We start from the raw sequence: 15292 nt of genomic DNA on the forward strand, positions 1-15292 counted from the left end.
ATGCCACCTACCTAAAATGATACTTGGACAAATGTAAAGAAACATGCCAACACATATGAATTGTTGTTAGCATATATAGAAAACATACTTGTTACAGGAGAAGAGCCTGTTCAGGGATTATGGAGTAAATTTGATTATGTGTTTTTGTTTCTGTCTCAGCTGGAGTTCACCAGGCAGCTCTTTCTACCAGCACCTCTTTTCATGGTTGTATAAGAAACCTGAAGATCACCAAGTCTTCTAAGACCATGGAGGTGCACTTCAACAAGGCTCTGGAGATTAGAGGAGTCCAGCCTCTTTCCTGTCCCGCTGTCGCTGCCTAATTCTCCTTACTGCTTTTCAATAAGGTCTCAGCTTTCCCAAGGGACCTAATGCCAATTTATGTGTTGACCCATTTCCTCAGAGTGCATTTGTGTGTTAGCTGTGCAGTCATTACTCTTTTAAGTCCTGCAACTCGTGACACGTTTCTCTATTCCCAAATTAGTGTACCTTTACAGCCATTCATTAATTCTACTCACAATTCATTTGTTTGGTGTAAGTACCTAAAAAATAAGTGCCCAGCTCAGCTACACTTTTTGCATTGTAACATCAAAAATGTCTTTCTGAGCGTTTTTCTTCACTCAAATTGAAATATAAACAACAACAAGTCTAACCAAACAATTATTCTGATGCTACCAACATGCTATTGCTCAGTGTGATTTTTAAAGTACCAAATTCGTCCATCAATCTATCCATCTTCTTCCGCTTATCTGGGGCTGAGTCGTGGGGGCAACAGCCTAAGGAATCCTCCCTCTCCCTAGCCATCTCCTCCAACTTGTCTAGAGGAACACCAAGGTGTAGCCAGACCAGCCGAGAGTTATAATCTCCCCAGCATGTCCTGGGTCTGCCCTAGTGCCTCCTCCCGGTGGGACATGCCCAAAACATCAAGTAGGCATCCTAGCCAGATGCCCGAATCGCCTCAACTGCCTCCTTTGGAGGAGCAGCGGTTCTATTCTGAGCCCCTGCTGGATGGCTGAACTTCTCACCCTATCTCTAAGGGAGAGGCCAGCCACCCTTCGGAGGAAGTCCATTTCTGCCGCTTCTCTCTCTTTTGGTCGCTACCCACAGCTCATGACCATAGGATGAGGGTAGGGACGTGGATCGAACGGTAAATCGAAAGCTTCGCTTTTACACTCCACCCATCCCAGTTCTTCAAATATAACCTTAAACATCTACTAAGAAGTTGTCAGTTTATTATCAGACCTGCGCACAATGTGAAGCTCTGATCAATAAATTTGTAATGGCTATGAAGTGAGTCTCACTGTGTTTCAGTTTGTCATCTAAAGTGTTAAAATCCTGCATTGCAATACATGTGCTTACAGTACTCAGGTGCTGCTTTTTGGGATATTTTTTGGTGCTTTGAATAAGTTCAGTTTTGTCTTTTATCTTGGAAACAGTTGCACTGTGTACCAGGATTTGTTTGTTTTTTTCCTGTCTGTTCTTCGTATACCTTCTTTTCTAGAAAACGGTTTAGAACGTCTGAATTTTTGATCAATGTTTTTAAGCAATAATGCACAAGAAACATTTAAGTGGCTTTGATCTCTCCCACAAAACTTGAGTATGCACTTAAAGCTTTACAACTATATGTAGAACATACACTAACGAATCACTAAAATATAAAAGTAAAATAAAAAATTTGATACTCGGGACAAAATGGTTTTATCCAGGAAGTGTACAGTTAGATCCATAATAATTTGGCCAGTCACTCATTTTTACCTCTTGACTGTAAAAGGCTGATAGGGTATTGCCGTTAACTTTGTGAACACAATAACTTGAGATTGAGGCAGTGTACGATGTCTAAATCAATACTAATCTAGTAAATCTAGTAAAAATCTCAGACAAGTTATGAATATCAGTGACTTTGACCTCAAGGTCTTTTCAGTTATTTGGCCACTCCTAAAGCTTTTACTCTCTCTCGTGGATTTATTTTGTTTTTTCAGCCTCCTTTACCTGCACTGACATCTGTTTGGGTGTCATATTGACAGTCTCAGTTACCAAAATGAAGTTCAACATTTGGAATTAACCAGAGGTGGGTCGAGTGTTTGTCATGGAATAACGAGGCAACAGTCTCAAACTTCTTGTCAATTGTCAAAATACTTTTGAGCCACTCAAAATGTTTCTAATACTTTTGCTGAACCTCATGAATTAAAGCTGAAAGTCTGCACTTGAATCACATATTGCTGGATTTGAAACCCACTGTAGTGGTGTATAGAGGGAAATCTAAAAAAGATATGCCTTATTCAAATATAACATGGAGACTATCGGAATAAAACAGCAGTCATACTTGTTTGATGAAGATTAATATAAGACTGAAAAAAAATGTACCGTTTCTTAATAAAAAATCCACCAGATGGAGCTATTGCACTTCACAGCTATTACTAAGATGGCAAGATACTAAAAGCTCTTTGTAGCATTAGATGTAATAATCAGTCTTTATTTCCCAAGCATCAAATTCAAGAGCGACAACACTTTAAAGCTGCACTGTTTAACATTTAGGTTTTAATAGTACATTTCTAAAGCGTACTTGTTGCCCAGCTGTAATGGTTTTGCTCCACGTGCCAGCAAATGACAGAAAGTGAGACGTTTAACCAGTACTTACTACCCAACGGACACTAGGGGGCAGTATGTAACTACAAAGTGCAAAGATGCACCGGTTACATGTTACATGCATTTATTCTGGGAAGTGTCATCTGATGCATTTTCCCTGTAGAAGAAATGGACATGCTGACATAAGGGTCCAAAACTCTTCTTTATTGTGCATTCCTCTTTTATTGTCATCTTTACACAAGGTGAAGAATGGTAAGAAGTCAGCCAAATAAACATTACTGTGGCCGCCTGCAGTGGAATGTTTAGAAGATAGAGTAAAGCCTAACCTTTTTCCACCCACCCGTTTAAAGCAATACAACTGTTTGTAAACCTACCAACTCACCTTTTTATGACAAGATGTTCACCTCTGGGTGTCCACAACATATGTTTAGGGCAACCTAATTATTGATTTGTAGATTATGAATATGTCCAAATGATCATGTCAACACTGATTTTGGTTGGCTTTCCAGGATACGTGTGGCCTTCGTGTTTGGTGCCCTTTACTTGAATTTAAAAGCAGACATTTCAGCTTGTGCTTGTACTAACTTCAGTATTAGTAGCTACTGTTGCACATACTAACACATACTATTGTACCAACTACAGTACTACATTACACAGCTATAAGTGCAGGGAGACAGACAAAAGCAGCAAGTGTGCTGATTTAAATGTGAGCGCACACTGTAACCAAGTAAATCGGCATTGGACATACAGAGGCATATCTTGTGTCATACAATAGTAAGTTGATCTAAAAGCTTTAGTCAATCATAAGTTCAGTGTACTACACCACCTGGCAGTCAAGCATCTGTAAACTGCTCCCAGTGTTTCATTCCCTTATATCATCGTAGTGAATGATGAGATAAAACAGCTAGCTACAGCATTTAATCTAAGTCTCGTTTGACATCTGTCAAGGCATTCAAGCATTCCGTGTTTATATCACTGAAAGTAAAAGCAATAGCCTCTTCAGCTACTATATTAACATGAGAGTAGATAGAGAGAAACAACTGAGCCCGGCTTTCCTTAGTACAGGTGATTTTTGTAGAAACTTCCTAAGAGGAGTAGCATTGTTTATCATCTACACTGTGACAGCACTGGTGTCAGGTCTGGTGACTTATTGCATGCTGTCGGTCCGCTTGAACTGATCTGAGGTGAGTTTCACATGTGGTAGTAGTCCAATCCAGTGGTGTAAGCTTGTTTGGCGCGCTTATCCACCTCCCATAGCTACACAAGCACACCCCAGGGTCCTTTTCCACCTGCTTCCCACAGGTAAGCAGCTCTTCTGGGTATGGTTCCACCTATTCTTCATCCAGGCCTTGTCAGGACGACTGCATGAGGCCCGTCAGTCGTTTGCCCGTCAATGACTTGCCCTGGAAAAGAAAAGTCATAGTTTAAAGTTTTATTCTCAAGATTTCTAAGGAGCTAAGGAGAAAAAGAAGAGGGATGACCTGCATGCACATAGAGCTTTGTCTGCAAAAATATATTAAATCTCAAGGTGAGAATACATTATATTAGCCCTGAAAAAAAAGGGGGGGGGGAACAGTAATGCAATGAGAGGTGCCTTAGGGAGCTCCAAGCTTGCCATATGAAGTCCAATAAGACTTAAATAACGTTTTTTCTTCTTCTTTGATATCAAGCTCATAATGTGTCTGCAGAGAAATGCATAGTTTGGTCACAGTTCCATGTCTTTGCAAACCAAAGGCTTCATCTATTGAACTGAAAGAAATAATGCATTTCATAAAGCAAAAACAAACATGGCAACACATGGCAAATGGCACCCCAAAGGGAACACTGAAGAATACAGAAATCACTCAAACCGCTTAGCTGTAATTTTACATTGTAATTGTTTTGCCTGCATCCTGCCTCTTCCCTCATTTGCAGTCACGCAGTTAGGCAAACTAATTTGTATAATGGACAGTCATTTATTACTCAATACGCCATTCTTTTAAACCATTGTTTTAAAAAAGTAAATGTCCTTTGTAGCTGCAAAAGTATCTAATGACTACAAAAAATACTTTAGCACAGATGTACAATTAAAAAAAAGTTTGATAAAGTAGCTGTAATAATTAAAACCAGACGCAGCAGGACACTCACCACACTGCGAGTGAACTTCTCCAGGGAGGTGCGTCGGCCCTGCTCCGTTTCAGGCTAGAGTCGAGCAAAAAGTAAAGAGTGTGAGAGTTCAACTCTTTCGAAGCCAAAATTGCATCTTTCACTTTAAGAGTCTGTTCGCAAAAATTGCACAAGATTGCAGGCATATTTTTAAACATTACTGATATTACAGTAATTGCTGGAAAATACTATGCCGTATTCCACTTTCTTTTCTAAAAAGGGCTGTTAGCGGTCGTCTCAGCAATTTAGCTGACTGAATGCGGTGCACCCCTCATGCCTCATAGCTGGCCCTGCTAGAGGCAGGTTGCCCATCAATCCAGTGTCAAACATGTCAAAATGCCCTTTGACATATTCACAAATTATACTGTATCTCATGGTGTGTGACTGTTACAGTGCTATGTGTGCACTTTGAGCAGTCATTAAGTCATAAAGACTGGTCCACTTATCTCTACCAAGTAAAGTCGGGGAGCCTGCCTTAGTCTCAGCTTCACTGATGCTAATGTTCAATGATACAGCTTCTGTATGTCCACAGAGAGTAATTCATAAATAGATGACACAGTCACTTACTTTCTTCCTCGCCATCAGAAGGTCCTGGTACAGGTTGGAGCGCAGGAAACGTGAATAGCTGTCACTTTTCATCAGCTTGTAGATGTGGTCCTTAGAGGTCAGAAAGATGGGATACACAGCAAGTAAGAAGGAGAAGTTTGCGTCGGAAGGATGGCGGTGCAATTCTGCTATGTTTATAACTACGTGTCGATGATGTACAAAACTTGCCAACTCAAGCAGAGTAAACTGAACAAGACCCTCTCAGTGGGAGAGGATGATTGAGGCACACTGCCAGGTAACTGACAGGAGAAATCTTTTCTTTGTTTAACTCGTCCCATTTAAGCCTGTGACACGAGACGAAATTTAATAGATGCTACGCAGCGCCCAGTACCCCCCCACCCCCATGCCCATTCCCAATGAGACGTATTCTCTGGAAATCACTCCACAATATAAACCCATTAGCTGATACTGGTGAAGCATGTAAGAAAGACAAATGGAGCAGACAATGGTGTGGGGCAGAGCTTCTGAAAGAAGCACAGAAAACCCACAGAGATATAACCAACTTAAGTTGGAATGTAGAATAGAGCCTTGTGGTGATACTCTTGACCTCAAGCAGGCCTATTTGGAGTCAGTCACATAACTGGGGAATCCTGATACACAGGAAATTACTGAAGCTTATCCCAGCTGTCATAGTATAGGTCAACAGTCTATTGCAGGTCTAACACAGAGACAGACAACCAGTCACACAATTAGGTCATTTAGAATTAAACTTCAGAAGCATGGCGGTGCATTAGTTAGCATTGTTGTTTCCCAGCAAAAAGGTCCTGGGTTCAAATCTGCTGACTGGCTGGGGCCTTGCTATGTAAGTTTGCCTGCCTGCTTTACTTTTTCAAAAGTCAAAGGATATGAGGTGTGTATTTGCAGTGTAAATGTGTTGCAATCACTGATCAAAAGTAGGGACATTTTTCTCAGTAGTGAGAGAACAGAATGAGGCTAACTGAAATAAATGCAATTTGCTAAATGACTCCTTTTCTAGTATTCACTTAGTATTGTAGTTCACCTTTTATTATTTATGAGTACCACTAAATCTCAGTTCAGCCAGACAAATTTCAGCTGGCATTTGCCAAAAAGTTGCATAAATCTGGACAGGATTTTAAGAGCAGGTTCTTTTTTTCCCAGTCATATAATTTCTATATGTAGGTTTAAAGAGGTTGATATATTGTTACATCAGCTCCACTTTAAAACCCTGTGAAGTCCGACTGGTTTTATAATTTTCAAGTTCAAATAATTTTACTTGAGCTCAAATGCACTACATGCTCCTCTGCTTCTCACCTGTGCATCTTCGTAGCTGTATCGTCCAGGGTCTTTCAGGTTTTGGCTGGTGCGTTCGTAACTGTGGGAGTCCAGGTTAATAGAGCTGGGCGCTCCCTCTGCCAGGAACTCTGCCCAGATGTCCTGTGCCCTCTGTGCAACTTCGTGCTGAGGTATCCTCTTTAATTCCTGTACAGCCAGCCAGAACCTGCAACAGCACAAACAGAAACACACATCAGTGGCATAGACCTTTAAATCTGCATGCTAAACATGTAACTGGTGATAACTTATCTTTAGATAGATTAGCGAGTTTAGGACAGTGAAAGCTTTCTGTATGATTAGGGCGGTAAAATTAAAAGTGAAACCTTCCTGCAAAGCAAACATAGTTTTCTCGAAACATGTCAGTATCCAGAACATTGACTTACATGTATTTGATTTCTTTCTTTCTAAAATGCTCTTAAAACTTTCTCCTCCTTTCCTCGACGACACATGAGAATAATTTTCTTTTAAATATTGACACAGAGAAAAAACTTAAACTGTGTTAAATACCAGGGGCAGCAGAGAAGCAGACTGCCTGCAATATTAGTTTCTATCTATATTGATCTGTGGACTGGTTTAGCAATATAGAGCAAAGCACCTCTGGGGTGTGCTTTGCTCACTCACTCTCTATTTCTCAATAACTGACACTCTCTCTTTCTGTGCCACTCCTCCAAAAGCTCCCTCATAAAACCAAAAGCAATTAAGGGTCCAGAAGAAGAGAACAATAGATGGAGGTGAGGAGACTGGTGGCGTAGCTGAAGGGTGAACAGCGATGTGAGTGTATGCCCTCCCGCTCTGCATCTCACCCTGCTTATGTGTGTGTGTTTTTTCTCTGTAGTGGATCTCCCCCTGGCTCAGAAGTATCAACAACCTCCATACTATCAGTTCATCCCCAGACTCTTATTCCTAACACGTTTCTGTCTCTCTCACTAGATTTCAGAGATGCCTCATCTCTCTCTCCCACCCACACACTATAAAACACCCACTTATTGCTGCATAGGTGCATAAGGGACTAAATATGACAGTGCCTAGTGTGTAAATTTGTATTTAATGTGAGCTGTAAACCATTACAAGAACAAGTCAAAGAAATCAAAAACATTCACGGACTTAAAAATTAAACAGACAGATTGAGGAAAAGTTGCCACGAGCCTAAAAACACGAGTTTTGAAATCTTTTGTGACGTGTGATGGATCGTCGGGCTAGCAGTTTCTCTTAGTATGCTTACTGCCGGTGCTCTACAACTCTGTTTTTGATGTGTAGACAGAAGTAAAGTAGTTCTGTGAAATCTTATTTCCCTTTGAATCTTTCCTTTAAGGCACGACAACTTAAATTATGTCTTAAATGCATAGGAGGAGTGTGGTTGTCTGTTTAAAGAGGCCCTGTGGTAGGGCGCGTTGTGTACTCTGCACCTCACCCAGCAGAGCCAGCTGGGACAGGCTCTACTGCTGCTGCTATGACTTGTAATTGAATAAGCAGTTAAGAAAATTGATGTGTACCTCATTAGCTCAGTCTTGTTATTTTTATCAGAGTTGTAAGGCTGCATCTTTTTCTTCTCTTCGATACAACATTGTTGTTTATGGTGATAAGACCTTTCAAAAACTGTTTTTATCTTAGATTTATCCAACAGAGTAAAAAAAAAAATACTAGAAGAGATACATCTGCATAACATTGTAGCTCAGTATTGCTCCTTTCTAATACTCTTTTCTTTTCCTGAAATTTCGATGAGCAGAATTTTAGTGTGGTTTGTGCGCTTCTCTTTAAGTGTTCTAGGTATCTAAAAACTGGCAAACCTTCACTTGATTGCTCTTCCATGTTCCAAGTGGGTTGAAATGGTAGGTTGGAACAATGAGGTTGCCAAGAAGAAATAATTTCTGCCTATTTTCATGGAAGTGAAAGCTTTTGATCGACTCTTATACTCTCCTCACGTTGTTAAAGGGGAGCTGCACAAATGCCCAACTGAATGTCTTAAATGTTATCCTATGAAGCACAGAGGATTTGTTATAATGTAGAATAAGCTGCCTTTAAAAATTCACCACAAAATCTGTGCTTGTGCACTACTTGCCTTTCTTCATTAATTGAGTTCAGTACAGCATGGTTAAAAAGAGCAGGAAAATATCACTTCAACATACAACAATGATGACTGAAATATATTTTGCTCACCTGAGATTCTCTGAGCTAAACTCTGATTCTAGAAACTTGAGGAAAAGCTCCTGCCCTGCTGGATCTTTCAAGGCGTCCTCCAAAGAGAAGCCCCACTTCTTCACCCTCTGCTGACTGGGCTCCTTACTGGGAAAGATGGAGATAGGGATTGGCAGTTTATTGTTTTATTTTTATATATATATATATATATATATATATATATTTCCCCTCAAATTAAGCTGAAAAATCTGTAGTATTCACAAGACTCTACTTTCAATATGTTTTTGACAATAGTTACAATGTCCTTAAAAAAAATAAAGAATGAAACTAGTGTCTGAGACTTAATTACAGCTGGGAAAGTGTGGACAGATCTAAAAAGTGAAAACAGAGGAAAGATGAAGATAGAGATGAGACATTAAAACTGCAAAATCCTCCTGATCTTTGGGACTTCTGAAAGGGTCTGATGTGGATGTGATACTGGTTTATGAAAAGCTGCATTATGACAGTGCTCATCTGAAATCCAATCATTACAATCTCTGCAGGGAATATGTTCTCTTATCCTGCAATTAATCAATTCAGATGAATTATTAAGCTACATTAGGCACAGTGATCATGTGTCTGATCTAATGAATTCCTGCGTATTCAGGAGTTCCAAGCATAGTGCACCTTGTTGAGAGCACTACTTTTCTTTATGTTTAATAATTTGGTAGCAAGGCAGTTCATTTGTTTGATCGGTCTTATATGTGTTTTCTTTGATTTGGGCTGAGTGATCTGTAAATGTCCGTCACTAGTTCAAAAGTTCTCTGCCAAAGCAATTAGTGCTTGATCAGTACTCGGTCAGTCACACTTTGGCTTTACAAGAAAAAAAAATCATGCCTGTATAGCAGCTACACGCCTCTAGAGCGTGAGTCGCAAGTTTGATTCCTACCTGGGGCGTCTGTATCCAGTAAGGGTCTTAGGCTTGACCCTCCATACTATATGAAGTCATGCTGATACCCAACATCCACATTGACAGCGAAACAACTAGTAGCTCAGTGTTCCAACATTTAGAAGAAAGGACTGTTCTCAAAGCTAGAGACTGACGAGGTACAACACACATGTTACGGCAACAGGGAGCCAGGACGACAGGTCAGGGGGTAGATATCATGACCCCCCCACCCAAGCACTGCTTGGTATCCGTCTCCTTGAGTGCGAGAGTCCTGAAAGATAGGATCATGGTGAAGCTTGACCTGACTGTGTGCTAAGATGGATCAATACATGAGGAGGACCACTGCTGTTCTGCATATGTCTGAACCCGCTATGGATACGGAATTGAGTTGTCAGCTATCCTCCTGTGGATTTCATCAAGCTGTATGCCCAGAACGGGACATCGATTCACTGATCCACACCAGCAGCAATGGCATCGGAATGTCATTCGGGCTAGAGATGAAGGTGGTCAGAACTGAGGGGACTGAGCTACCAAACTAATAAGATGGCCAAAAGAGGAGATAGAAGCCACTGACATCAAGACAAGGAAGCTCCAAGCAAGGAGGGTTTTCATAGCCTGTCAACGATGTTGATCAGCTGCGTATATACGAATGTGAATCGTATTATTGGCTGGACTGGGGATAAGGTGGCATTGTTCTAATCCCATAAGGGAGCAGCCAGTCACTTACTGACTAACACTGCAAAACAGAAGTATTTACTTTAATTCCAAGTCAGGTTAGATTTTTTTTTTTGTGCCCAACGCAGATTTTTTGTGCGCAGAGACTGTGCCAGCAGTGCGCAATTACGCACGTGCGCAGCTTAGATGGAACATTGCTCAGGAACAACATCGGAGAACTCTGCCCTAGAAGAGCGCAGTCCTAGGAACAGTTAAGTTACTGCACCTCTGGTAGAGGATCCGAGCTTGAAGGATAGACCGCCCGCAGGGGTGAGAGGGGAATTTTAAAATGTTATTTTATATATAAAACAAAAAAAATTCTTACAAACTTATCCAAGATACTGAAGTTGCCCCCTGGTGCAACAAAGTGTGTTTGAATGTCGGGAAAAAGCACTTGTATTTATGTGTATGTGAATGAGGCTTGTTACAGCAGTTTTCAAAGACCATTTAGCATTTAAGTTAGTAGAATTGTGCAGTGAAATTTCTGATTATCCAGATCGTTTAAATTTTTGAGTTGCAAATCAGGGTTAAAATAAGCTGATAAGTAGCAAAAAGAAATACTTTGGAATGAAAGCCGATCATCAACAATCGTTTCTTCAACGACTTTGTCAGGACTTGCCTGCTGTCAGCAACTATCAGCTGTCAGGGGTCAGTGCATTATATATTAGTCACCTACAGAGGGTGCAAAATGCCGCAGCTCGTCTTTTAACTGGCACTCGAAAGTTTGAGCACATTTCCCCTGTTTTAGCTTCACTTCACTGGCTGCCCATTTCTTTTAGGATTCATTTTAAAATTCTTTTATTTACTTTTAAAGCTCTCCATGGCCTCGCCCCATCTTATCTCTCTGAGCTGCTACAGCCTTATACACCCACCCGCTCTCTCAGGTCAGCTGATCAGCTGCTCCTGAAGATACCCAGGACTGGGCGTAAACTTAGAGGAGATCGTGCTTTTGCTGTAGCAGCTCCCAAACTGTGGAATGAGCTTCCTTTAGAGATTAGACAGGCCACTTCTTTACCTGTTTTTAAGTCACTCTTGAAAACCCACCTCTTTACTTTGGCCTTTGACACCACGTGAGATGTTGGTTTTTATATTTATTTTTATTTTATTTTAGTTGTTTTTAGGTGACTCGATGCTGTTTTATCTTGTTTTTTTAACATAGGGCTGTTTTAATTTTAATTTTAATTTTATGTCTTATGTGATTTATTTATTTAATTTGCTGTTTAACTTACTTTCTGTACAGCACTTTGTTCCTGTGCTGGGTATTTTAAAGTGCTTTATAAATAAAATTGGATTGGAAATTGGAACTATATGATCAAGGGCAGCACATGGAGTGCGTTCACACTTGAATTTGCCTTTTGTGAGATTGGTTTCGGTCTGTTTAATATTTACTTGCAAAGGGGGGTGCGGTGTGAGCTTTCACACTGCACACACCTAAAAAAGCGTTGAATAGGTGTCCTTGAAAAGAATTCCCTTCCCCTATGGGCTCTATGTGAAATTGGTTTTGAGATTTACACACCAAAAGGCAAAAAGGAAGGTTATAGGTTACAGAGCCCAACAACAGAAAAAGTTGTTTGGAAATTATTTTAAAATAATCAGTGCAAACAGTTTCCTCTAAAAATGCCATGATTATGAAAACAACAACAAAACAGCACGCAGAGACATATCTTGAAATATCCACTGACAGTGATCGTACCTAGCCTCCAAATCCCAGAAAGTGGGGTCATCGCTGGTCCAGGGGTTGGATGGTTCAGGTGATGTCACAAATGGGTCATACTCCAAGTACTGCTCAGTGTAGGCTATCAGACTGACACACAACAGCAACAACACACATGGACACACATGACAAAGGAAAGGAGGCATTAGCTTGTCATATGTTTAGAGACAGCAGTGACATGCTGATGATTTGAGGTAAATGTTAATAGTGAACCGCATGTTTTTCTGCAGTAAAATTAAGAAACTGATGTCTTGAGTAGTCTGAGACAAACGGTAAGTGAGAGACAGAGTGAAGCAGAATGTCCTTCACAACAACAGCAACACTGCAGAAAATATTTTCCTTCTCACAGATTAAACAATAATGCAAGAATCCCCAATAACATACAAATGTATGTACTACAACTTCGCTGCACTGCCAACGGATGACCTCAAGCTGTACGAAGGCGAGGAAAAACACACAACTTCTCTTTACAGCAGTAATATCCTTCTAACCCTACAGTACAAAAGCTTCATTATATCTAGATATGACTTTTTGATTTACATATTACAACACGTGAAAATATGAGCTATATACATAAAAAGAAAAACAAAAATATAAAAATTACAAAAAAACTGCAGAAACTCCATTTACTTATGTGTTTCCAGACCTTTTATTTTTTGATGCTGATTCCAGAAAGTTTTAAATTGACTAACAAATAAATGCAATTCCAGATACCAGGATACCAGGATCCATAAAAATCATAGACACCAGGCCAACAGAAGTTATAGAAGCTCAATACAATATACAGTACATTCTGTAACAGCAATGAGCAAGATAAGCAGGGTATCAGGACCACGGACAGAGACAGCCCAGAGTTTGTTTGGATGTTCCTGTGCAGAGTTCTCTGAATGAGCAACAACGTAGTAGAAACTTGATGTCCACCTGAGGATGACACCTACAAGAGCTGCCCAGCCATGAAAATCAAAGCTCCCCTGCACAGTTTAGTGCTGTTGTTAATGTCAGGGGAAGTTTAGAAGCAGAGCACTGGTGACTTTTACACACCAAATACCTCAGCACTTGGCGACCCTAATCTGTAATTAAACTCTTCCCTTTTGCAATAATATTACATAAAGTTGATTTTAAAAGGAATTTCTTGAACTGACTTGATAATTCATTGAGTGACTCTGTGAGAGTGACCCATTCTTTTGCAAATGTTTGGAAGGATATTATAAGTTTTGGCAATGGGACTGAAAACAATAATGCTGTGTGTGGCCCAGTGCTTATGTCCACATAGTGTAGTTAAAGACTTGTTCTCAGTTGAAGTTCAAATCGTTAAACAGGGCAAGACGGTTGAAACTGTACAGTGAGCAGTTATTTAAAAGACTACAAAAACACAGTGTTTTGTTCTTAACGTGTTAAAGGAAAAAGCATAGACTTTATGGGGCTGGAGTATTGTACAAAAATTATTTAAAATGAAAATTGTGCAATTTCACATCACATCCCAAACATCCTCTCTAGAACCCTTGATCCTATGGTATTATTAGGTCAATACTTATTCAAATTTTGAAAATGTGACATCATGTGAGAGAAAAAAAGAAAAAAAGAAAATGTGACATCATATTGATAAATTCAAGAGAATGAAAGTAATGAAAATGCATGTTGAGCCCAAATGTCACATTGTCTTTAGACCTGTATATCGAATAGTCACACTGAGCATGAAAATCCAGGGACAAAATACAGCCTTAGTGAACCACTTCATACCCAAACAGCAAAAGCAGCACTCTGGAGTCAAAGCTTTGTCACACTTACTGGTAGGCTCCACTTCTGAATGTCAAACTGAAACCTCCACAGGTCCAAATAAGGTGTCAAGAAACCTATTATCCCCTGTCTGCCACTCCTCTAGGAGAGTTACAGTAAAAGGTAGGCCAGTAGCAAAGAGCTTTGTCTGATTATGGATGGTCAGAGAGTACAGGAGATGGGAACGGAGCACCTTAGCGACAAAGAGTGCCTCACAAGATTGACAAGATAGAGATTGGACATGATGCTGTGCTCCATTTTAAATGTGTATGTGAAGTAAGTTTCCTGTACCTTTCAGCAACTTTGGACATCTTCATGCAGTGACGATCTAGCTGGGTATTCAGGAATACGATCTGAAAAAGACAATGAGCAATAAACTATACCAAAAAATCTTTTTATATAAAGGTTTTTGAATCTGATTGCATGATCTCAACTAGAGCTAGCAAATACCTGTAACAGAAATAAATGAAAAGGAGCTTGTTGAGTCAGCTGGCAGTGTCTATGTCAATCGGCAATACTGTTAGTGCTACCATTTCTCATAATTACTGTTTGTGCGAGAAAACAATCCAGCAGATTTGAAAAGATTTGACAAGGTGGGCACCGCACAAAATGCGTTACAATGTCTGCCAATCTTCTCTGTAATTGGCCTGCGGCTGTGAAATCCAGTGCTTGTGGCGTTAAAAGCAGAAAGAGCACAAAACACTGACATCTTCTCTAATGATGGCTTATAATTTTGTCAACATTTGAACTGATTTTTACCTCCTTTTCTACATCCTCCTTGGTGCCTTTCCTGCAGTGGTGTAAAGGAGTGTGTATGGGACTCTGAGACTGTGTTCCCTCCTCTATCACACCATACACCGACTGGGCCATTCAACCATGATGAGAGAGGAGAAGTGGGTAAGTATTAGAAGGTACACTTATTTTCTTGCAGTGTGGGAAATGATATGTTATGTTGTTTGAAAAATGCAAGGGACATGAATTTTAACACAACTTACAAAAATTTTTTAAAAAAAGGAATAAACTTGTTGCATGGGGTATATTTTAAAAAATCTCTTTAAAAAGATTCCTGTCACAAAGTTGACAGCTAAGGTTTTACCTTCTTAACTCTGTGAGGATTCTTCATGCGTCTACATTTCCTGATGTCCATCTCTGTGGTGTTAACACATCCAGGCTGCAGAAAAAAACACCCCAAGGAAAACAATGTCATTGCATCAGCACTATTTGAGAATGCGGATTAGGTGGGTGGCTATAATCTCACATAGACAGGAAGTGTGTATGTGAGACTTACCACAGGTCTGTGGACATCCCAGAAAGCTCTCTCTTGGCTGTCCAGGATCTTCCTTTCAATTTTATCCTTTTTCCTGTCAATCCTGCAGAATAGAGCAGTGTTTTTTAAC

General features: G+C 40.1%; 2 protein-coding genes across 11 annotated transcripts in view; one reads left to right on the forward strand and one right to left on the reverse strand.

Moving 5' to 3' along the window:
• The window catches only part of lama2 (laminin, alpha 2), a 235175-nt gene extending 233888 nt beyond the window's left edge, over positions 1–1287 (forward strand). For all 10 annotated transcript variants that reach the window (XM_042222720.1, XM_042222717.1, XM_005935361.3 and 7 more), the window contains one exon: positions 160–1287. In XM_042222720.1, coding sequence (XP_042078654.1) covers positions 160–320 — 161 coding nt within the window. In that variant the 3' untranslated portion in view covers positions 321–1287. The remainder of the gene's footprint in view (positions 1–159) is intronic.
• An 88-nt stretch (positions 1288–1375) lies between these two features.
• LOC102306532 (regulator of G-protein signaling 6) overlaps positions 1376–15292 on the reverse strand; it is a 108176-nt gene continuing 94259 nt past the window's right edge. The window contains exons 9-18 of the mRNA XM_042222722.1: positions 15184–15265; positions 14992–15066; positions 14655–14756; positions 14187–14248; positions 12099–12209; positions 8785–8910; positions 6607–6793; positions 5296–5385; positions 4711–4764; positions 1376–3986 (exon numbers count right to left, since the gene is read on the reverse strand). Of these exons, the coding sequence (XP_042078656.1) occupies positions 3936–3986; positions 4711–4764; positions 5296–5385; positions 6607–6793; positions 8785–8910; positions 12099–12209; positions 14187–14248; positions 14655–14756; positions 14992–15066; positions 15184–15265 (940 nt within the window). The 3' untranslated portion in view covers positions 1376–3935. The remainder of the gene's footprint in view (positions 3987–4710; positions 4765–5295; positions 5386–6606; positions 6794–8784; positions 8911–12098; positions 12210–14186; positions 14249–14654; positions 14757–14991; positions 15067–15183; positions 15266–15292) is intronic.

Source organism: Haplochromis burtoni, unplaced genomic scaffold (assembly GCF_018398535.1).
Source record: "Haplochromis burtoni strain Fernald_Lab_line unplaced genomic scaffold, NCSU_Asbu1 Contig_92, whole genome shotgun sequence".
Lineage (NCBI taxonomy): Eukaryota > Metazoa > Chordata > Actinopteri > Cichliformes > Cichlidae > Haplochromis > Haplochromis burtoni.